Source organism: Gymnodraco acuticeps, unplaced genomic scaffold (genome assembly GCF_902827175.1).
Source record: "Gymnodraco acuticeps unplaced genomic scaffold, fGymAcu1.1, whole genome shotgun sequence".
Classification (NCBI taxonomy): Eukaryota; Metazoa; Chordata; class Actinopteri; order Perciformes; family Bathydraconidae; genus Gymnodraco; species Gymnodraco acuticeps.
The window spans coordinates 35,141-58,849 of record NW_022990165.1 but is presented as its reverse complement, the minus strand read 5'-3'; the positions used below and the strand labels follow the sequence as shown (position 1 = coordinate 58,849).

General features: G+C 40.7%; 1 protein-coding gene across 1 annotated transcript in view; it reads left to right on the top strand.

The window, feature by feature from the left end:
* The window catches only part of LOC117547070 (vesicle-fusing ATPase-like), a 31,015-nt gene extending 8,131 nt beyond the window's left edge, over positions 1-22,884 (top strand). The window contains exons 4-22 of the mRNA XM_034217535.1: positions 438-477; positions 2,482-2,648; positions 3,004-3,111; positions 3,326-3,401; positions 4,148-4,303; positions 6,862-7,061; positions 8,825-8,990; positions 9,163-9,237; positions 9,756-9,943; positions 11,029-11,124; positions 11,778-11,934; positions 12,078-12,211; positions 12,850-12,916; positions 13,027-13,106; positions 14,287-14,421; positions 14,697-14,810; positions 20,440-20,495; positions 20,695-20,767; positions 22,440-22,884. Coding sequence (XP_034073426.1) covers positions 438-477; positions 2,482-2,648; positions 3,004-3,111; positions 3,326-3,401; positions 4,148-4,303; positions 6,862-7,061; positions 8,825-8,990; positions 9,163-9,237; positions 9,756-9,943; positions 11,029-11,124; positions 11,778-11,934; positions 12,078-12,211; positions 12,850-12,916; positions 13,027-13,106; positions 14,287-14,421; positions 14,697-14,810; positions 20,440-20,495; positions 20,695-20,725 — 2,046 coding nt within the window. The 3' untranslated portion in view covers positions 20,726-20,767; positions 22,440-22,884. The remainder of the gene's footprint in view (positions 1-437; positions 478-2,481; positions 2,649-3,003; positions 3,112-3,325; positions 3,402-4,147; positions 4,304-6,861; positions 7,062-8,824; positions 8,991-9,162; positions 9,238-9,755; positions 9,944-11,028; positions 11,125-11,777; positions 11,935-12,077; positions 12,212-12,849; positions 12,917-13,026; positions 13,107-14,286; positions 14,422-14,696; positions 14,811-20,439; positions 20,496-20,694; positions 20,768-22,439) is intronic.
* The last annotated feature ends 825 nt before the right edge of the window (positions 22,885-23,709 follow it).

Genomic DNA, 23,709 nt, shown 5'->3' with positions numbered 1-23,709 from the left:
TTTTTGCCTTTCTCTGCCTGCTCTTCCGCCGTCTTTAAGGCAGCCACAACGGCACACAGGTACTACTGTAAGCTCCTCAACACGGTCTTATTTTACCACAATCATTTAATAAACACTATCTATTGGTTGATTGGCCTATCATTTGACATGACTGCCATCATTGGTCCCCATGTCAGAAACCCAGCTTGTGTGAAATGTCAACAGGCGAATAAAGATGTGACAATAAGACCAAGTTGCAGAGGAACGTTACACTGATGTTTTTAAAACATGTCAAGTATAAAGTATAGTTTAAATCTTCTGGAAAATCTAGTTTCCTTGTTTATGGCAAAATGGTAAAAAATTGCCTTTTTTTTTTTTTCTGCAATATTGTGTCTTAATACAAAAAGAAAAAAACGAGACGTGCTCCTAAATTAATCACTTGCTTTTCTTCTAAACAGAGAAAATGGGCCGGCCTATCGATTGGACAAGAGGTTAAAGGTAGGCTTCGTGTTTATAGCATAAAACTGCTACTTTTCTAGATTATTCCAATCCCAAACAAATCACACAAAAAGACCAAAACCAGCAATGAAGCTTTACTGTTAATAAGCCACACTTGCACTGGGTAATGTGTTCCTTTATCACCTGCTTAGACTCCATGCTACATACTACAATCTACTAGTTCATCTACTGCGCTTCTTATAGACTATATTTAAAAAGGTGTTGCTGTTGGTAACAGGGTATCCTTGCCTCACAGACTTCTGATTGTTCCACCACGGCCTTTCAGCCTTTTGTAATGACTGTCATTCATTTGTCATCTTTTGACGAGACGGTCTTTCTCTTTTATCACGAAATATCTTTTGAGTCTCAGACACCTGGCTGCAGTAGAAACATTATATACCAACCCTTGCCCTCAAACTACTTCCATGTGAGTGACTTTAAAGTCTGTGAAACGTCTCACCGTGCTGACTTGTGACGGTCATATCCTTCACATTACTAATTAAGCGTTGGCTTAGGGGTTTGAGCTTTTATTCAGGTGTCATGAGCGGTGGATTGAACATGCTTTACCCAGCGCAGGGAGAGACGGTAGAACAATATGAGCAGGTGGTGTCACGGCACAGCTGGCCAGCATCCAGAGAAAGAGAATATGATGTTCTTTGATGAAGTATTTTCACTCCGCTCCCTTAGGCCAAACGGTGCCCAAAATAATGGGCGCTATTATGATACTGTCTGCATATCAGGAGTGAAAGGGAGGAATGAAAATATAATCCACTGAGTGAAAAAGCCTCATGGTACCTCTTATCTTTTTTAACATGGTCTTAAAAAAAGCCATGGCCCTTTTGTATCATGTGATCAAAGGAACATCCCCTGTCTCTTTCAGTATAAAGCAAGCATATCAGAAATGCATAGAATGTTTATAGCAGTGTCTCCTGCAAGATGATTGAAGCAGTGTTGTAAGGGTTATTTGTCTAAGAAGCTGGCAGCGGTGGATAAATCATACTAAACTAGAGACGAGACAATTACAGTATATCTCATTTTCACAATTTTCACTATGCAGAGAATTTGAATGGGGCTCCACAAATCATGTCAAGAACTGCATGTTGTGTTGCTGATTTTGTTTTATCGCAGTGAAAGGATTAGATTGAATTAGTGTCTAATTGAACATAATCATACCATAAATCTAAAAGAAAATAGTAGATATGTGGGATATTCAGTAGTGATCGGCGATAAAAAAGCTTTCTGAAGCCATGAAGTAAACGTACTGGAAATAATTGTCTGTTTCCATGCATTAACGCAAGTGGCGACATCTGCTGTATACATGTGAAAGGGTTTCAGTCAGAATGTATTTTGTACAGTAAAGCTTGTTATATGAATCACTTTTTTAAGATTCAGTCTGCAGCTCTGTTTTTAAATACTGTGTAAAATGTACTGGAGCAGGAATGAAAGGAACACATCTAGAGACTTAACAAGGTCTCATTTGCTGTTTTAAAGCTGTGTCGAGAAATCTGTTTTCCTTGCAGTTATTATGTTGAATAAAACGTATTTATTTAAAAGCTGCAGATTGTTATATTAGGAAAAACAATTAGATGACACAAGATCTTCAAATGTAAAGCTGCAGTAAATATTGATAACATTCCAAATTGGTGGTTTGTAGAGGCAAACCAACAAATAATAATCTCCCTACTTTGCAGTTTCCTCCAGCTCTTTGATGCGCTTTAGCTTCTTATTGTGCATTGCTTTCCGACCCTTAAACTCTACTCTATGCAACTCATTCCGGCAGGAACAATTCTTCATAATATGTCAGATGTTAGTCCTTCAGCTTATTCCTGAATTTCAATTCGACAGTGGGAGAAAGGAAGATGTATTCTCGTGAAATCCTAAAGGAAAACACGTGTTGTGAATTGGTACCCTCTGAGAGGAATAATTAACCTTCAGTAATATTCTAAATGTGGTTGTTTTATAATACAAAACTCACCATCCATTGTGTTTTTCATCCCTTTATAGTAACAAACTACAAGTTTGACAAGTCCAAACATTGTATAAGCACCATGACGGTGGAAATTGACTTCCTGCAGAAGAAGAGTGTGGACAGCAACCCCTACGACTCTGACAACATGGCCTGCGAGTTCATCCAGCACTTCAACAACCAGGCCTTCAGCGTCGGCCAGCAGGTGCCGGGGGCTTGGAGGGGATAATAATGTGCCATCTGAATATTCATTAAAACCAGAAATGCTCCCATATTTGGGAATTACTGACGACCGTTTTGTCGCTGTCAGAATGACGTTAGGATCATACAAGAATGAACAACAGAATGGGATGTTTGTTATCAGCAAAAACACAAACATGCTTAACAAGACCAGCCAAGTGAAGTGTTTCAAATGCTTGGGTTTTGTTTATTTACTTAATGTCCCAATACAATAGCACAACTTTGTTCTCTTTGTTTGGATTAATTCAAAGTTTTTGTTCTGTCTTTATCTCGTATGGACTCTAAATGTTGTTGTTTTCTCTCTGTTCTTTATCTTCCAGCTGGTGTTTAGTTTCTGTGATAAGCTGTTTGGCTTGCTGATAAAGGATATTGAGGCCATGGACCCCAGCATCCTGAGAGGAGAGAATGTGTCTGGCAAGAAACCAAAGGTATCTGGAGAACAAAGCGTCTTTTCCCCATGATGTTCATGATATTATTTACCATGCCTAAATACATGGTATTACTAATGTACACAATTTAAACCCCATGTAGTTGAATTTATAAGTGTTTCGACTGGATGTGACTCTTTTTTGTGTATATGTATAGGTTACTGCTCATTGTCCTTTTCCCACATGATAATCCTCCTTCTTTTCTCTTCCCCAGATAGAGATAGGTTTGTTGCTAGGAAACAGTCAGGTGATTTTTGAGAAGTCAGAGACCTCATCCATTACCCTGGTTGGTAAGTATCAACAAAATATATTTTAAACACTTGAAATGTTCTTTCATCATCTTCAAGGAAATTGTTTGTGATTGTCCATTATTCTTTTATAATTTGTTCACAGGTTGAATTAATAAATAACATAGAATAAATAGGCAAAACTTAACCAAATAAACAAATACTTTTAAACAATACTCAGAAACTCTCAACAGTCAAATGTATCCATCTTTGAATCTTTAGTGGTTCTAACCTTCATCTTACATCCTGTGCAAATGTTAAATACAGCCACTAAAGCTGACATTAAATTAGAAGATGGTGCCTTTCTGAAATCCCTGCAAACCTCACACTTATTTATGAACTAGAAAAGTGTATTTTTACATTTACTGGCTGTAGGGCGATTTCCCACAATATCACAAGGGGGCGCTCTCTGCTCTTTTTTCCTCTTACATTTTGTCGAAGTGGCTCAATATACAAGTCTACCTGATGGGCAGTTCACCTTCACATCAATGTTTAATATTGAAAAAGGTTCTGTCTTTATAGATATAACAACAATCTATTCAAAGGTATAACCTTGAACTTACCTTGTGTAGAGACAAAGTTCCTAACCTAACCCTATCTCAGCGAACAATCCTTTTTGCACTCAAAACAACAACAGTATCTGTTCATTTAAAGACAACATGCAATTTCAATCAGAGAACATAGGGCTTTCTAGTTGATCATAAGTCTCACATTTTGAGCATTTATTTTCTTTTGTGTCACCCCCTCAGGTAAAGCCAAGACCCGAGGGTCCCGCCAGGCCATCATCAGCCCAGACTGGAACTTTGAGAAGATGGGTATTGGCGGCCTCGACAAAGAGTTTTCTGACATCTTCCGCCGAGCCTTCGCCTCCAGAGTCTTCCCTCCGGACATAGTAGAACAGATGGGTGAGTTTCCCTCGTTCCTCTCTAACCAGCCATCACTTATTTATTTGTTTGTGCCTGTTCTTCCTCATTTCAAAGTCGGGATGGAAGGCAGATGATGATTTTACGAGATTGTCCATTTTAAAATGAATAAAATACAGTAAAATATAATATATTTTATAAGAAGTAAGAATGTGCAATAAAAAGATCAACTTGACAAATTAAAATAATAATAAAAAGGGATGATAATAATTGGGGTTGTGTATTGGCAAAAGTCTGTTGATAGGATAGGTCTTACTATTCAATATATTGCGATACTATAAGCAAGGCAAAATATAGCTATTCAAAACAATTATCTAATTTTAGGAAAGCTGGCATAGTATAAAGAACACACCCCTATATGCATAACATTGGAGTCAAGTTGTTTTCCTTTTTTTGCAATACAGTGGAATCTGTGTTCTGAGTCTCTGCAATACCCAACATAAAAAAACAATGCAAAATCAAACATTATTCATTAAAATCAATACATTATTTTTGAGAATTGATATAGTCTCACAAAACATAATATATATTTCCAAACACCTCAAACAGGTAAGAGGACAAATGTGTATTTATAATTGTGTGGGTGACCTTTCACGTACAAAACTAATGTATAATTGATATGGCTATTACCTCATCATGCTTTTTTGAACAGCTGCAAGGAGCAGAAAACCACACAATAGTTAAGTTGTGAGAAACACTGGTGTCTCTTCTCTGTCTCTCAGCATTCACAAGATTAGTTATACCTGCCAACAAAATAATCACTGTTTTCAGTTATTATATTTAGCTTGTGGTTAATCCTTACACCAATATTATGACAAACCAAACTATGAATCTTTACCCGAATCAGTGAAACTCAACAATCGACAATAGGCAGATTGTTGTGACTCGACCATAAATAAAACCCTGCCGGTGATCCCTGCTCATACTCATTAATAGATCTTTGACAGCTGTCAGATTACCGCGGTGATTCACTTTGCAAAGTCCATCAGGTAGTCTTCTTTGTGACTCATACACACACAAAAAAACCTCCTTTCCCACACATACAATCACATCTGTTCTAATCCTCACTCCTAAGGTCTTGTGAAAACCTGTTGTAAAGACCTCTGAGCTTGGCAAACACACACACTACTTAAATCTGGTGCACATACGCACAGTGCCCGGGGCCTGTGGCAGCGTCCAGCAGTGTGTGAGCTGACCTTTAGCCGCCCGCTTGTGTGCAGCAGTCGGCCTTTGGCTGTGGCCAGCTGGCTGCTGTAATGAGATGGCATGCCCTGATAGAGCGTCCAGCTAAAGGTAAAGCTGTAATTGGCGGGCGGAGGGGAGCGGGTGCTGACGGAGAGGTGGCGTGCGTGTGTGTGTACGCTGCACATTTTGCGTGTGTGGCGAAGCAAACGTTTTGAGAGTTTCACCTTGTCTCCCCTTTGCTCCCCAGAGAGGTGAAGCAGACAGACAGAAGCTTCAGTGCTTTCTCTCCCAAACACAACCACATAACTTTTACCCCACCTCCACCCCCACCTGTCTGTCAGCCTGCCTGCTTCTCCTTCAGCAGGCCCAAATGGCAGCTCAGATGGTTATCTGGGGCCTCGCAATTAGTCTGGGCTAAATGTCATTAATGCAGGTGCAAAAGACCATTACAAGACCTACACTGTGAAGTTTGAGTGGAGAGTTTGCAGTCTCCATACTTGATCTTTATGGAGGTTGAATTAAAAAAATAAGTCAGTGGTGATGAGAATGACTGGAGTAACTCTCCAGATTATGCTACCTTGTATTAAAATCATGGTCTGGACTCTTAATGTGACAACTCTTTATTAGGGCCAAGTAATCTTCAACTACAATTTGGCTTCCACTAAAGCCAATGCAAAATGTGGATTTAAATGTTTTAGTTTCTTTATTTTATGATTTAAGTGGTTCTCATCACTCACGGCTGAAGGGGGTATGGATTGGTTACGGTGGATAATGCAAATATTTCTTTGGTCATGTCCATTTGTCAACCCATGGAAAGGACAGGGGCATTTAGTCTCTGAGATTCTGGATGTTAAATCTAAAAAAAAATGACTTTATTGAACCTTGAACATTTTCAATAAAGTGATCGATCAAAGCGACACATCACTTTTTGAAGATTTTAATAGCAACAATTAAAAAAAGAGAAAATAAATATAGAGGAAGCCACATAATCAATTATTTCGCCTCAATGTAGGAAGTGATTTCCATTGTAGTACTTCAAAAGGCGAAGGGGATACATACTGGGGAAAATTAGATTGTTATAATCATCTAGACTTTTAACAATTTCTCCTAGTTTTTACGTCCAAACTGTACCTGTGACTTTCTTTTTATCCCTTCGTGCTGTTATGTTCCAGCACTCACCTGTTCGTAAATAAAAGTTAGTATATACAAATAATCTGATTGGGCTTGACCTACAGTAGCAAAGGTTTGAGCTATATAGCTAGTAGAAACATGTTCTGTGTAAGTATAACAAAATGAACAGCTTGTTCTCAGTTTGACTTCCATTCCTCTCTCCCTCGTTGTGTGTGTGTCTCCAGGCTGTAAGCATGTGAAGGGTATCCTGCTGTACGGACCCCCAGGCTGCGGCAAAACCCTGATGGCACGACAGATTGGCAACATGCTTAAGGCCCGGGAGCCGAAGATTGTCAACGGCCCCGAGATCCTCAACAAGTACGTTGGAGAGTCTGAAGCCAACGTCAGGAAGCTGTTTGCAGACGCAGAGGACGAACAGAAGAGGGTGAGGAGGAGGACACATTATAGTATATATACTCTCATGCACAAAATAATAGATGAACCCAAATGGCAAAAAACTACAATGTGATGAAGTTTTAATCCAAAGCAATTTACAATAAGCTCAGCTTTCAATTAGCCAACCCACCTTAGATGCTACTGCACTGGCTTCATACAAGTCAAATCTTTCAAACTGTTACATACAGAAATAAAAAGTGTATTTATTTATTTAACCAAGTGCATTCGAAACAGCCGGGTTTCTTCGTCTGCAGTAGTAGATTTTACATTCTGCAGTCCTAATATCAAACATGAGCTTTTTCTAGCATTTTCAAGCCAGGATAGCAAAGAAGTAATGTTTACACCTCCAGGATATGTTAGCCAGACAAGCTCAGCTGGCTTTGACCACATTTGTTGTCAGACTTCGGAAAAGACAGAATTAGTTTGAGTGTACAGAGACAAAACAATGTGGGCCCAGGAATGAGCCCTGTTGTAGGACAAGCCATGAGAGCGAATTAGTGTACAGAGACAAGAAGAAGCAGACCCAGGATGGAGCCCTGAGGCACCCCAGTAATGAGTTTGACACATACCCTTGGAACAGTATTCTCTCTTCATACTTATGAAACACAGATCTCTAAGCGTCTTTGGGTTCAAGAAAAGCGCTATAGAAATATTATTTATTATTATTATTATTAGATCTGCATTGCTATCTAAACAAAAAAAACTAATTTCTCCAGGAGTGGAAAGATCTGCCCTTTAGCCAGACATAGTTGTAATAACTTTGGTAAAATTCTTGTGTGTTTCTGTGTGTGTGTTTTGTAAAGAGGGGTGGCAGTTTTGTACTGAAACACAGCAGTGACGGGGAGACACTCACTCCTCACCACTTAATGAGGGGCTGGGCTGTCTTTGACCCCCTATTAGACCTAGCTACAGACACAGACAGACAGACAGACACACACACTCACACACACCATCCAGTGTGTAATAAGGACAGCTCCACACCTGCTTTAAATGCTACGGCTGAGACTGACAGGTCTGTAGATGGAGGGATAACCCCCCACCCTGCTGCGCTCTCAATTCTTCCATATGTCTCTCTGCTGAGGGTCACTGTGGATTCTCAGGTCAGGATGCAAGATACCAAACCAAAGCTAGTCATTGAAAAAGTTGCCTGTTTAAAAAAACATATCTGCATTTGTAAGGAGAGCCAGTAGATGGTTTTATGTGTTTTCTGTTTCTGTTATTCTACCTTTGCTTTAGTTGAATTGTAATTAATCACTTAAATGTTGCCTAATTGAATTGCCTAAATGTTTTTGGAATTCAATGGATTTTTACTAACACAGAAGTAATTGTCACATTACTCAAATTCTCAGAATTTATTGTAATACTATTATAATAACTTCACAAGGTCATGTGAAATCTCCTTTTCAAAATATGTTTTAGCTACCAAATTGTCTAGTTAAATGTAAGGACACTGCTGTGGTACTAAACTCTCAGACTCACCTACTTTCGAAAAACGGAAATGTATTTCTTTATATATATCTTTAAATATTTTCTAATATATATTCTTCTTTTTCTGTATCTTTCAACTCCTTTATTGTTATGCACCAAAGCACCATGCCATTCTCCTAGCATGTGTAAACCTACTAGGAAATAACACTTCTTGATTTGGAAATTATTTAAAAATATAATTTGTCAGAATATTAGGCAAACACACCAATTATGACCTTGAAAAGCAAAACTAAAATCATTTTCACTCCTCTCTTTGCTGCACAGCTCGGAGCGAACAGTGGCCTTCACATCATCATATTTGATGAGATTGATGCAATCTGCAAACAGCGTGGCAGCATGGCAGGCAGCACAGGCGTCCACGACACCGTGGTCAACCAGCTGCTTTCTAAGATAGACGGAGTGGAGCAGCTCAACAACATCCTGGTCATAGGTGCTCACACACAAATAAACACACAAGTTCTCAACTCCTCTTCTACAAATTAACACACTTATAGACTCACAGGTGTCATTTCTGAACATCTGCACTCTATTCATCTCACTCATTTATCAGTTTCTTCTGCTTTCCCACATTTCCACTAACTGTCCATCTGTTCCTCCCTCAGGTATGACCAACAGGCCTGACCTGATAGATGACGCCTTGTTGAGACCTGGAAGACTGGAGGTGAAGATGGAGATTGGTAAGAAGTGAAGAGAGCACTGATAAGGTTTCACTCTTTGATGTTTAATCCATTCTTAGCAGACTTGAAACGGGAATAAAAAAGTATTAATGACAACATAAACGTTTTTACAACGGCACATCAGGGCCAATCGTTGCTAATAATAATATGGAGCTCGGGTTTGGGATACATTTTTAAGATTAAACTTGTATATTTATACAAAAGATTAAATTAGTGGAAAATGCAGAAAGAATTACCAACTTCTCTGTTTTTCTGGGTTAAGGTATCACATCTTTTTATTCCTTCACACAGCGCTTCACTTTGCAAAGCGTGATAAACCTCATCACACCACAGATGCCACTGTTTGCTGTGTATTATGCCTGCAATGGATGATCTAGTCATAGAATACTTTGCAATTGTATTTAACAATAAGCAAATACTCATGATTTATGTCCAATCAGTTTGAGTTGACACATAATAAGTCTGTTTGTTGTTGTTGAAGCTGTAAGTCCCATGTAAGTCCCTGTCTCTTCTTCCAGGATTACCTGATGAAAAGGGCCGCGTTCAGATCCTCCAAATCCACACGGCAAGGATGCGTCAGAATGATCTGCTGTCCGCTGATGTTGACGTTAAGGAGCTGGCGGTGGAGACCAAGAACTACAGCGGTGCCGAGCTGGAGGGCCTGGTCCGGGCCGCACAGTCCACGGCCATGAACAGACACATCAAGGTCAGAGTCCTCCGGGGACATTAAGTACTTTACTGCACACAGTTATTCTCTATTTATTTGTGAGTCCATGTCCATTAACTTTCAATGATGGATAGCCAGTGCCACAGAACAGTTATATGGGTAAGTGTACTATCAATTACTATGGCTGTCTGTATTTTATTTTATAAGAAATATTTTTAAGATATCTGAAAAAAGTCAAGAAAATGCCCATCAGAAGATATTCATATTTAACCATAGGAGCAGCATATCTTTGAGTTTCAGAAGCCACAGGCACTGAATAGGAATAATAATAAAACATTTTAAGTAACACCATTCCTAAAGGGGGTTAACAGAAGAACAAAGGGAATTGATTAAAATAAGTGCATATACTGTGAATTCAAATCATATCATAAGAGGCAGCAAATAGCAAGAACAGGTAGGCAAGGAAGAGCAGAATATGTACAAGATATAAAGAAAGAAAGAAAAAGTAATAGTAAGTTACAGGAAATGCTAAATAAATACATTTAAGAATGTCTGCAAAGCTTGAGTTAGAAAAGGCTGAGCTGTCATGATAAACTGCTCGGAATATTGTTGAAAGCAATCAGAGGAGTAATGCCATGTGTGTTTGTAAGGTGCAGGAATGGTAAACTGTTGTATAGTGCCAGTATAACTAGCCACCCAGGTATGTGTATGTCTGTGTCCTCACTTAAGTGTTTTATCAGGTGCATAGGCTCAAATCTACACAGATAAGGTGAATTTCTCATCTGTTAAGTGTTCCTCCCTCCACACAAACACACGGGGCAGCAGATATTAGGGGGTGTTGATAAATGACAGACAAGGGCCTTACACATGTCTGAAGGCCGTGACGCTTCTCTTCACTCCTCCAAACACTTTTTCTTCCCTCCCTCCTCCTCTCGCTCTGACCTTTCTGCTCTGAGGGAGTACATTGTCTCCTGACACATTGTGCAATCTAAATGTGCAATGCTTCATGTAATGGATTTCATTAGCGAGGGCCGTGGAGTTCATCCAGGAATGAAAGTAACTCATTATCAGCTGTCGCTCAACTTGTGTGTGTTATGTTTTTGTGTTTGTGTGGTTTGTTGCAGGCCAGTGCCACAGTGGAGGTGAACCTGGAGACAGCAGAGAAGCTGCAGGTCAGCAGATCGGACTTCCTGGGCTCTCTGAATAACGACATCAAACCTGTAAGTTGCTTTGCATCCCTATCTCGATTTCTTTCAAATACGTTTGATAAAAAAGAGAAGGATAAACAATATAATCTACATCCTAATGATATATATAACCCAATATACAAAACAATTAACTATCCCAACATTTTCCCATCCTCCCTCTGTCCTAGGGACAAACATTTTAAATGAATCTTGATTTTGAGGGCATTCAAGAACTTTGTGAGAGTTTTATACAAGCGGGTAATAAAATAAAAAAAACACATATTCATCCGGACACCCTGCCTGAAAACACTCCTCTTAAAAGAACGCGGTACTTTGTGAAACTGCACAGAAAGGTATTTTCATTGGACTCCAAAAAAAGTGATTGGCTTTATTATCCACCCGTTCTAAGTCATTTGGCTAAATGTTACCATGACGTTTCAAATTCAGCCTCAACTCTTGTTCAATAAAGATGTTGAGTATTTCACTGATTATCTGATCAGCAAAACAAAAACATAATGGATTTTAAATATTTAAAATAACATTATGAGTACAGTTAGTCTGGCTCTATTTCCTGTGTTAAAGACCTTCCTATTGGACTTTAATAGAAGGTGAAGGAAAATAAATGTCCTTTTTATTTAACCTCAGACACTCAAAGAAAAGCTCCATCTTTCTCTTCCCCTGTCCAGGCGTTTGGTACCAATCAAGAGGACTACGCCAGCTACATCATGAACGGAATCATCCGATGGGGCGACCCGGTGTCAGCGGTGCTGGAGGACGGGGAGCTGCTTGTGCAGCAGACCAAGAACAGCGAGCGCACTCCGCTGGTGTCTGTGCTGCTGGAGGGTAGGGCTCCAAGTGATGACCTCATGTATACAGTATCCAACAGAGAACACATCATTAACTCTCTTAAAGGCTGTTATATTTCAAGTTTAGCCACTTTGTGTGTTACCATAAACAGCTGATGTTTGATTGATGCTCGCCCTCAGGCCCGCCTAACAGTGGGAAAACAGCGCTGGCTGCTAAGATCGCTGAAGAATCCCAGTTCCCCTTCATCAAGATCTGCTCCCCCGACACAATGATCGGACACTCTGAGATCGCCAAATGCCAGGCCATCAAAAAGGTAGAAATTGGCAATTTAAAACATTTAATAAGAAGCATTTTAATATAGAAAACACAAGACAAATTGCAACAAAGTCTGGATGCCTATTCTGATTAACATTGATAATATACTCAATGTAACAAACTGGGATTCATGTTGAAGCCGTTTGTTGTTTGTCTCTTCTTTTGTTTTCTCCGTGCGATCTAGCTGTGTGTAATTTATTAATTCTGCTTTGATCTTAAAGGTGGGGTAGGTCATTCACTTCAGAAACACTTTTTGTTATATTCCATGGAATGCTCTTAACATCCCGATAGCAATGAATACATGAAATGCTTTGACAATAAATACATAGAGAAATGTCATCTCTGGAAGCCGTAGCGCTGTAAAAAGCACGACCAATCATCTGAGCCGGCCCGGCTAAAGTAACTGGATGGCCTACCTGCCTGTCAGCCTTCCATCTGTGCACAAACTTATCTCGTGCCCTCATTGGTCATGTGCGCGTTCGTGTGTGTTGGAGGAGGTGCTCTGTAAGGAAGTCTGAAGGAAGGGGCAGATTTTTTTTCGGCTGCGTACTTTCAAATTCTAGCGCACTCGAGCTGGTTTCTCCATTCTTACCTACGTACCTTTAACCTGTTTTCAATTTGTATTCCCTTTGATAGATATTTGAAGATGCCTACAAGTCCCAGCTGAGCTGTGTGGTTGTGGATGACATTGAGCGTTTGTTGGGTAAGACACCAATCAGAGAGTCACTGTACAACAAGGCAACGCACACCAAACGTTTTTTATTTGGATCGATACTTAACTGTGAATCTAACATGTCTCATCATTGTCTTTAGACTACGTCCCAATTGGCCCTCGTTTCTCCAACCTGGTGTTACAAGCTCTACTGGTGCTGCTGAAGAAAACTCCCCCAAAGGTAACACACTCCTTGTTGTGATATTTATTTGTTGCATGCTCACTGTTAGATGCTAGACCTGAGGTGGCAGAGAGAGGGCAGCAGATCTTCTGGATGCCAGCGCAGAGTGTTGAGAGGAATTGTTGGAGGTCTTTGGCTGCGACTGACATGTGTGTGAGCGCCTGTGTGTGTGAGTGTACGGTTATTAAGCGAGTGTTTTGCTCGGGGCCTGTTGTGCTCACAGTGAATGGTGGTGGTAGAGACCCATTTCTCATAGTTCCTTTGCTTGTAGTTAGTGTCTGTTGTTGATGGGTTTGTGAATGAGAGTATAGCCCACTATATGGCTGCATGTGCATGAGAAGTGGCGCGGGGCCGGCTGCTGAATGCTGGCTGCAGTGCTCCTCTGGGGTTGTAAAGCCCTGAGCCCAGCGGGGTGCCTGGGGCCGGGGGAGGCCAGGGGGACAGGGAGGAGAAAGGGCTCTGTGAGAGAGCCAGGACCTGGCAGCACCGCCGCCTGTGTGGCACCTCATCTGCATGCAGCATCACAACCCCCCACGCCATGGGGGGGCAGCCGGCAGCCATAATCCCCCTGTCTACTCGCCACTGCTCTGCCTCTCGTCCCTCGCCGTCTTCCCCTGGTCCTTCTCCAACTTGTCGGCTTAGTGGAGCCACATTTTCCGTCGCTACTCTTCTTTCTTCGCCGCTCTACTGTTGTCTCCCGTTGTGTTTGTGCTCTGTCCTCTCCTGTCTCATGTTATTTTCTATTCTCTGTGCTCTTGTTGTGGCTTAAGGCCATGTACACTGTCAACCTTCATCCCCAAATCAGTAACCTGATGCTGTAGATGGTTTGTTACACAGAACCATCTGAGGAGCCTTCATAGGGAACTATCCAAACCTTTGGAAAAGAGCAGAGTATATCAAAAACAATGCTTGGTGATTGGATGAACCCTCCGTCAATCAAACCCTTGGAGCCACAAACATAATTCAACAATAACCTTTTTCCAAATTAAGAACTATTCTAGGGTTCTGGTTTAACCGCACCAAAGCTAATCTTTTGAGCAGAAGCCATATTTTTTTATTTAGAAGAGCCAAATACCCATAATTCTTGCTTTTATTACAGACTATTAAGAAGAGCGCAGGTCTGATCTGAACAGTTGAACGACTGAATAACAGTCTGAGCTCCTGTCTGCTTCTCTTTCAGGGCCGTAAGCTGCTGATCATCGGCACCACAAGTCGGAAAGACGTCCTGCAGGAAATGGAGATGTTGAATGCTTTCAGCACCACCATCCACATTCCCAACATCTCGAGGGGGGAGCAGCTGGTCGAAGCCCTGGAGGTAACACACATACACTCCGAAACTGAAAAACACACACTGAATGCATGTATTGCCTCCTTTAAACTCCAGACTATTTATAACACTGGACATTTACTTTGAGTAAAGGCTTTAATCGCGTTTGTTCAGATCCTATAATGTGCATTACTTCCATGTTGACTCCCTATTGATGATGTTTTAAGTTCTGTAGTGTGACAATTTTTCTCAGAATTCCTAAAATAGTTTACCAATAGAAATGAATGAACCTCCATGCTCTTCTTTCTTCGTCTCCTCTTCAGCTGCTGGGCAGTTTTCAGGATGCGGAGCGGGCCGACATAGCCAAACGGGTGAAGGACAAAACTCTGTGGATCGGCGTCAAAAAGCTGCTCATGCTGATTGAAATGTCCATACAGGTGAGAAAGAAATAATATAGTTTGCTTTTATGTTTCTTAGCCGCGCAGAAGCAGAATGACCATACTGATGTCGATGTCATTCTAACGGTCTGTCCACCACTTTGATCCAGAAGGAAACTTCTCAACTACTATTTGTTTTATTGTCCACAGTATTGAGTATGTAAATCGCTTTGGATAAAAGCGTCTAACAAGTAACATGTAATGTAATGTACTATTTCATGGATTGTCATGAAATGTTGTAACATTGTTGTGTTCATAGTTTCCAAAAGATTGATTCGGATCAATTTCACCTAAAGCACTACGAATTAAGTAGTACACTTTTTTCATAACTACTGAATGGATTACTTTGAAAGTTACATGTGTGTATATACATTCATGTCTCCTTCAGGATGAGCTGTATAACTTTGATTTATGAACAAATACCTGCTAAATAATAACACTCCATGAGCCTCAGCTGTACTCAATGTTTTGTGCTGATAAGCGACTGTTTAGGGGCTAAACTAAGATGGTGGACAGGGTTAACGTTATGCCATATTAGCATTTCGGTAACATTTTACTGGCTAAAAGATGTTCTTATAGTTATTGTTATGCTGTCCCCGCTTCATCTCCACAGGTGGGGTTAAATGATAGCAAGGTCAAGTGGACTGCTCAGTGTAAGAAAACGTTTTCAGAGAGTACTTGTCCATGGACAAGTGAGTTTGGCAATTTACTTGTCCGAATACATTGTTCACTTGTCCAATCTGGACAAGTGAACAATTTGGGCCACTGGAATCTTCTTCTTCGGCATCGTATTTTACATTTTCCCACGGTTTTATGACACCGCTAACGTAAGTGAGCGGTAAGATTTTACTGCCTTACACATAGGGTTGGGTATCGTTTGGATTTTAACGATTCAGGTTCTGATTCCGGTTCTGCTTTTCGATTCCGGTTCTTGATTCCGGTTCTTTGAGAGGGTAAAAATAAGTACCATGCCAATTTCATTGAGAGAAAAATATATTTATGAAAGCATTAAATCAAATCTGTATTCCTATTTACAAATCACTTCATGCTGTTTAATTTTGTTACGGTTATTAAATAAAATTCTATTAAAATAATCTCTGCATTGTTTAGTTAGTTCTAAGTGGTGCAGTTTGAGAATGTACAATTGGCCCAGTCTCCTCTGAAGTTACACTGCAACCTGCCTGTGAGACAGTCCAACCACACAGTCTGTGTCCAACACATGTCCTGCAATACACATGCTGCAGCTGCCCAGCTGCTCATAGTTTGTAAAAGTAAATAAATAGTATTTTCATTTCAATAATGTACTTTCTATACCCTGCTTCATAAACAATACTGACATCCCTGTGCTCCTCCGAGTCTGTCTCATAGTCCATAGTCTCATAGATCAGCTGATCCGGAGCATAGAGAGAGAGCGCTGCAGTACGCGGGGCTCGGCCTCCGCCTCCTGTCCTCACAACTCTTATTAATCCCGGGACCGGACAATTGTTATTTGTTCTTACTCTGAACCTAGTTTTGCATTTCCTTAGGAATCGACAAGCATAACCGAAACTAACATTTATGGGCGAAAAACGTCACTTGTCCATCGGACAAGTCAATGGAAAGATGTACTTGTCCGATATTGTAAATAACACGTCCCGGGCGATCGGACGTGTGCTTTTTCGCACACTGCTGCTGTAAAGGCAAGGTATCCTTGTGTTTCTGCTTACATTTTTCTTATTTCGAAGCAGAAACAACATTGCCTCCTATCTTATTGTTTTGGTAATCATATGTTGTGAGCTCGTGCAGCCTGTCCCTCCTCTTCCTCCACATCTGGCCGGCACTCTCAACAGGGAACAGAATCTGCCTCCGTCACGATAAACTGTCATCCAAAAGGAGAATCTGTGTGGCTTTCCTGATGATTTGTTGAGCAGAAGGATCCAGTACTTCTCTAGTTCACAAAACCCTTCTCCAAACTTGAGGTCCAATACATTCATTGTTAATGAAACCATGTTCTGCTCAGCCTTCCAAGTTACATGCACATGTTCTGAATCAGAGGGAAGCTACTCATGAGAACAATCATACTCACCCCGTGGTTTTAGTAACAGTAACAGTCATCCGACACATATGGCAGGTATATTAAATCCAACTGTGGAAGCGCAGAAAAACCTTAAAACCACCAACTCACAGCAGAGTCTTGGCTTCCTGTCAACACATCAGTTGTACCTATGTAGATGAGAGCAGTTGGTATAACTTTACTAAACCTTTGAAGTTGTCTTTAGGGGTTTTGTGGTTTGGCCTCAGAGTTATGTTTGCATGTTTCTTAGAACTGTTGACATTGCTTAAGTTCTTTCAGTGTTCCCAGTACCTGAATGATTTACTTGCAAATCCTTGTTGAAGGCCCTGACCCTGTCATGTAAAACATAATCAATACAATTGGTTCTGAGAAAGTTAGCCATACATAACTCCCTGAGAGGCAGCATTCTCCAGACACGTGTTGTTTCTTTTGCTTGAAAAAAGCTGCCTTTTTAGCTTTAACAACACAACTATGCGCTTTCTTTAAAAGTAACAATATAGCATTTTACATAAATCACCTTCACCTAAACACACCAACACAACCTGTATTCTTTTCACCTTTGATGGTGAGTGGAATTCATTACGGGAACATAGATGGTTTTGGTTTTACATGTAAAAGTCAGTTTACTGCAAAATGATACGGTGTTAGAAGCTCAGTGACGTTGGAAGTTATCGCAGGGCTTTTTAGTAAACACGTGTTGCTTAACATGGTTTAATCGACAAGATTAAATATTTGTTGATGGTATTAAGCTCTGTGATCCATCTTTAGTTGAGTGATTCCATTGAAATAAATATATTGTTTAACGTGCCTTAAAAGCTGGGATAGGCAGAATATTTTCGGGGGGCATTGAGCAAGATTTCCTTATAACCTTTCGAGATATTATCATTCAAGGGTTCCTAGAGAAAAGTAGACTTCTGCAACTCCGAATTGCTCTGTTTTCAGACTCTGTCCTGTGACCGGGGACTTGGCTCAATCTGCAGGTTTTTGGAGAACCTACTTTGTGGTACAACTTTGATAACAACAAACTGAAGGCTTTTATGGATTTATGGACCAGTGAAGACATAAGCATACTGCATACGCCTGCTTTTAGGTGTAGAGTGTCTATGTGCCTACTCTCTCAGCTGATACAAATCTGAGAAACTAACCTTGATAAAGTCACAGTGATGTCATAGGGACCATGTCTGCTCAGGCAGGGAGACTTCCCATGATAACAGAAAGTCTGGGGCATAGAGCACAAACTGGGCAATAGAGTTTACAAGATATGGGCCCGTCGGTGACAATCTAACACAAAATGCCACACAGTTTTTGTGGGAGTTGTTGGATTTAATGATATTCGGTATTATCAGGGACTAAAAGTTAGATGTTTTGGACATTTCATGCATAGATTTAAAACGCTTTCTTTTAATTAATTTAAAAGGTTTTCCTTAAAGCTTAAAAACAATTTATTTAGTTTGATCTTGAGCAGACATAAAAACATGAACAGTTACATCAAATTCCAACTGCATGATCCAAAGATGCTGTGTGTCTTCTGCAATGCTCCCAAGAAAATAATATTGGGTCAGATGTTGCCATTTCATCTTAAAAAATCAACACAAAACAGGTAGCAGACATGCAGCAGCAGAAAGTGACTTCAATCTCCCTGGTGTTAATTTATGGGCTCAGAACAGTCTCATAATACACACATGCACACAGAAGGAGTCACACTTGTATTTCAGGATCCACACTTGTGTTTTTCAATGCACACACAAATGTGTTCCGTTTCATATACATGTAAATACAATCCAAATACAGAAACAAGTTTTACATATGTATTTTTGATCCTCACATATTTGTTTTCCGTTTAAAACCTCTGCACCTGCAAACACAAACCGCTTTCTGTGCACGGATCGCTGTGCATTCGTGTGTGGGTTTTTTGAGACTCCCCTGACGGTCAGCCGATTCGTACTTGTAATTTTTTCTATCTATAGCCAATCAGATGTCTCCTTCATTCTAAGCCAATCACATGAGCGCGCCCCCACGAGGGTAGATTTCTTGCGTTCATGACGTAGCGCTTCATGTACGCATTTTGCGCTGTCCGAGCTGACAGGTCAATGGAGCCTGCCTGCAGGCGCTAATCTCAGGACACCTCCACTCTCAGTACAGCGCCACTTTCCGAACAGGAAATGCACGCAAATACAATCTTTTATATTATTAAGGTACAGCGCCACTTTCTGAACCATTGATGAATGCTTGTGTACACACAAACGGCAGGCAAAACCGTTTTAAATGTGTGTTTCCTGTATGGCGAATACAGCTGCTTTATTTATGTCTGTATGAAGTTGTTGTGAGTGTGGAGGGAGCAGCTACAGGTTAGCTTAGCCTAATCGATCAGTGCACTACGAAGCCAGTGCTAGACAGTGAACTGTCAATGGGGGGGAGCCCCGCCGGTCATTATTGGCCGATATTCTCTCTTAATAGTTTGATCGGTGCTCTCTATAAAGGCCGATCAGGAGAGCTGGATCTGATCGATATGGACATAAACGTGAGTTAAGTATAACCGGACGCGAGAGAGAGATCAGATCAGCTGCTGAGTCTGACGGAGACACGCAGCTCTGCATGATCACCTGATGCTCCGCCCTCTCTTTAGCGAGCTGACCGGACTGCGCACAATGCGTATATGAAGTGTCATGAACGCAATAAATCATACCCTCGTGGGGGCGCGCTCATGTGATTGGCTTAGAATGAAGGAAACATCTGATTGGCTATAGATAGAAAAAATTACAAGTACGAATCGGCTGACCGTCAGGGGAGTCTCAAAAAACCCACACACGAATGCACAGCGATCCGTGCACAGAAAGCGGTTTGTGTTTGCAGGTGCAGAGGATTTAAACGGAAAACAAATATGTGAGGATCAAAAATACATATGTAAAACTTTTTTCTGTATTTGTATTGTATTTACATGTATATGAAACGGAACACATTTGTGTGTGCATTGAAAAACACAAGTGTGGATCCGGAAATACAAGTGTGACTCCTTTTGCGGATCATGAAATACAAGTGTGAATCCTTCTGTGTGCATGTGTGTATTATGAGACTGTTCTGAGCCCATATTAATTCTCCTCCTGACTGTGTGTCTGTGGTATGTTGATGATGTGTACCGCCTGTTTGTTGAGGCTGGATGCTGTGTAATTGCTGTGGTATGCACAAATGCAGCCATCTTCTGCAAACCCCCCCCCCCCCACACCCCACCATGAGCCTGAAGAAGTATGAACCTGTGTTTGCCGAGACATGCAGCAAACACACACACACAAAGTCGGTCTTCTCTATCTTTTTTCCTCTCATTCCGATGTTCCTGACTGCTCTCATGTCTTAACTCTAGTAGCTACAGGCGATTCCAGACGTACTGTTAGTTATTGCATAGGTTGCCATTAATTTTACTTCCTCTCCCCCTCCCCTTCTCCACGATCCCGTCAGCGTGAACTCCAGGACCTGCACACTCATGTTTCAACACCTTGCTTCTGAATTCTCAATCAAACGGATGCTTGTTAGCAAATGCACCTTTATGAAATTAAATGAATAAGAAGTAATGTTTTTCAGGTGGATTCTGGCTTCAGAGTGAACAAGTTCATGAGTCTACTGAAGGAAGAAGGAGCGTAAGTATTCTTCTCCTGTTTCCATGTGGACTACTTTGAGTAAATCCGATTGTCGGTGACACTGAACACTCACACCGCGCACACATCTGTCACTTTTGCTACTCAAATGTAGCAGACATGGGAAAAATGGAAGCACAAAATATTTACATTTTGTAGCAAGTGTGATTAATTATAGACATTTTGTCCCTTTTCCCTGCAGACTGGATTCTGATATGTTAATGGCAATCTAGACTCAGCGGAGCCACATAGTGAGAAAGAGGCATCCTTCAACGGTAAGACTGCAGGGCCGGCATCAGGCGACACGCTCATTTCCTGTCCAGTGTGAAGAGAGCTAGCGTAAAAATCTGTCAACTGGGGGTTCTGTTTAGTAGTGTATTCCCTTAACGTTTGATTTCTTGCATCAAATCAACTGTTTACAAGTTGTGTTAAGCAGAAATCAAAGAGTAATGAAGGCTGTAAGCCTCATTACAATGTGTTAGCTCTTGTTGTCGCTGCACTGTGTATATAAATCTCACTTTTATGGGTAATTGTGCGAGTAATCTACTTAGAAAAATGTTTTTGATGTCGTTTTGTAATGAAGATTCCATTATAAGATGTTGTTTTATTGCATTGTATACATAAAAGTAGTATTTATGTCACACGTTCAAATCACTGAAATGCCTTAATAGATCAACATGTGTGTAGATACACTTATTTGCTTTCTTGCTCAGTGTTGGATGAGAAGGTCAATGCCATATTTATGGTAAATGCAAAGTTAGAGCTAACATGTTAGCTTAGTTTAGCACCTGAACAGCTTAGCATACAAAAGTTAAAGAATAAAAACAGGCAGGTGTGTATATTGTGGGGAGCTACTGGCACATTCTAACTGCTACGGCTCTACTCGAATGGACTCGGCTCTTTTGAGTTGTTTTGCTTGCGATAGCACCTTGTACCTGGTCCATGTTTCAGTATCACCTCAGCCTGGTTCCAAGCCACCAATAATAAAACACTGATGCAAAAACACTGCATACCACTGATTGGTAGGCGACATCCTACACAAATCTATCCTTTTTTCTTTTTTTTTTTAAATCAAACTACCATCAATGGTGTTTGTAATTTTTATATTTCACGTAACAAAGATTACAAATATATGGCAGTTGGCAAAAATATGCCTTACATTTGTGGAAGTGCAGACAATCCAGTGTTTACCAATGAAAGGATTGAGCAAGTCTCCTGTTTACGCCCATTGGCGTTGTTACAGCGAACAGCTGATCGCCCCGCCTACACTTTGTCATATTATCCGCAGTGGAAAACTAAATTCTGTGAGTCATACCCAGTTTAATCGAGTCGTATCCTGCGGTTAAAATACTCCAGCAGTCGTTTCTACACTTCTATTTGAGTATGGATTAAACACATTTAATTATCAAACAGTATTCATGCTAAGCTAAGCTAACCAGCTGCAAACTATTGGCACCAAAGTAAATGTTTCTCAAATTATTGTTTGACTGTTTTATTTTGCTGATGTCTCTTGGTAGCCATAGACTGAAGTAAAGATATGTTAACTCTATTTTCAATGACGACTTTTTATTCACATAAAACAATGAGTATTAGCGCATTCTGCAGCACTGTCATGGGGATTTTCACAAAATAGGATTAGAACTTTTTTTAGATAACTGTAAAAATGTTCCTATTTCTGCATGTTGAAAATGGCAGAAGAAATGTTCTCTTTCTTAAATTATCTGGCTTTAGCTAATCCTGCCTTGTTAGATTCAGCCTGAGGAGGATGAAGAACAAAAACTTGAACACCTTTTCAACTTGCAAGCCTACACGTTGCTTCTCACTGCCTTTTGACTTATGGTATAGCTAGCGCGCGGCGTCGTGTCTAAAAATAGGTGGCCCAGACAGGTGCTCTCCTGTGGCAGCATGCCTGTCTCTACTCACTTTTATTTGTCTCTGATCACTCAGTTGCTGAGGAACAGCGCCTGAGAGGGGCTGGCAGGAGGAAGCAGGCAGGAGATAGTTTCCATCTCTCTCTCTGCATCCTTCCCTCCTATCCCTGAAGCTCTTCTCTCCTCTGCACTGCAGCAGCATCCTCCTCTTCTTCAGCGCTATGTGAGCATGTGAAATAAGAGAAATGAGCTGTGTTTGTTGTGTCTGTGTATATTGCATTTGCAGACAAACTAATGCTGTAATCTCCATGTCATGCCTCACACTCCATCAGGATTTGATAAGTAAAAGAGTCCACGCAGAAGATATGTCTCTATGGCAAGTGCATGCACAAACACTACTCAGATTGATCATTCCAGGATATCCATGACTTAAAGATCTCACTTTATTCTTATCATGTTATGTATCTGCTTGTGTGTGACCTTTATATTTTATGAATAAATTAATTATATTACTAACGAGATACTGTAGTATTTGGCATTAATGAGGGAATGAATGTGCACCAAATGTTAAAAATGAAGTTACTTTACAACAGGGGGCTAAAAAGAAAAGAGCTGCAACCCGTAATCTATTGACAGAAAAATACGTTTTTAAAGGAGCCCTATTATGCTTTTGGGGGTTTCCCCTGTTCTGTAGTGTGTTATAAAGGTTTGTGTGCATGTAAATGGTCTGCAAAGGATAACATTCCAAATGTCACACCAGAGGGAGTTTCTCTCCTACACACTCCCTTTCTGAAACGTCTCCATTGGACTCCTGTATTTATTTCTGTGACATAGTGACATCACGACGTAACATTACATTACATTACATTACATGTCACTTGTTAGACGCTTTTATCCAAAGCGACTTACATACTCAATACTGTGGACAATCCCCACAGGAGCAATTTTGGGTGAAGTGTCTTGCCCAGGGACACAACGACATGCTGACTGCAGTGGGGTTTGAACCTGTGACCCCCTGATCCGAACGCCTACGGACAACCCACTACGCCACACGCCCCCTCATGCTTCTATTGGCTAACGCTCCAACACACTGAACATGGTACTCTAAGGGGTGGGACATCTTTAAGTGGTTGACCAATCACAACAGAGCTCGCCAGCTAACCAATCAGAGCAGACTGGGCTCTGGTTTCAGACAGAGGGTGAAAAGAGGTGCTGCAGCACAGGCAGTATGAGAAAAATAAAGAGCTTTTTGAACATTAAAGCAGGAGACATGTCACAGTGGAGGCACAAGATACAAATATGGACCTGAAAATGAGCATAAAATCATGTTTTCAGACCCTTTTTAA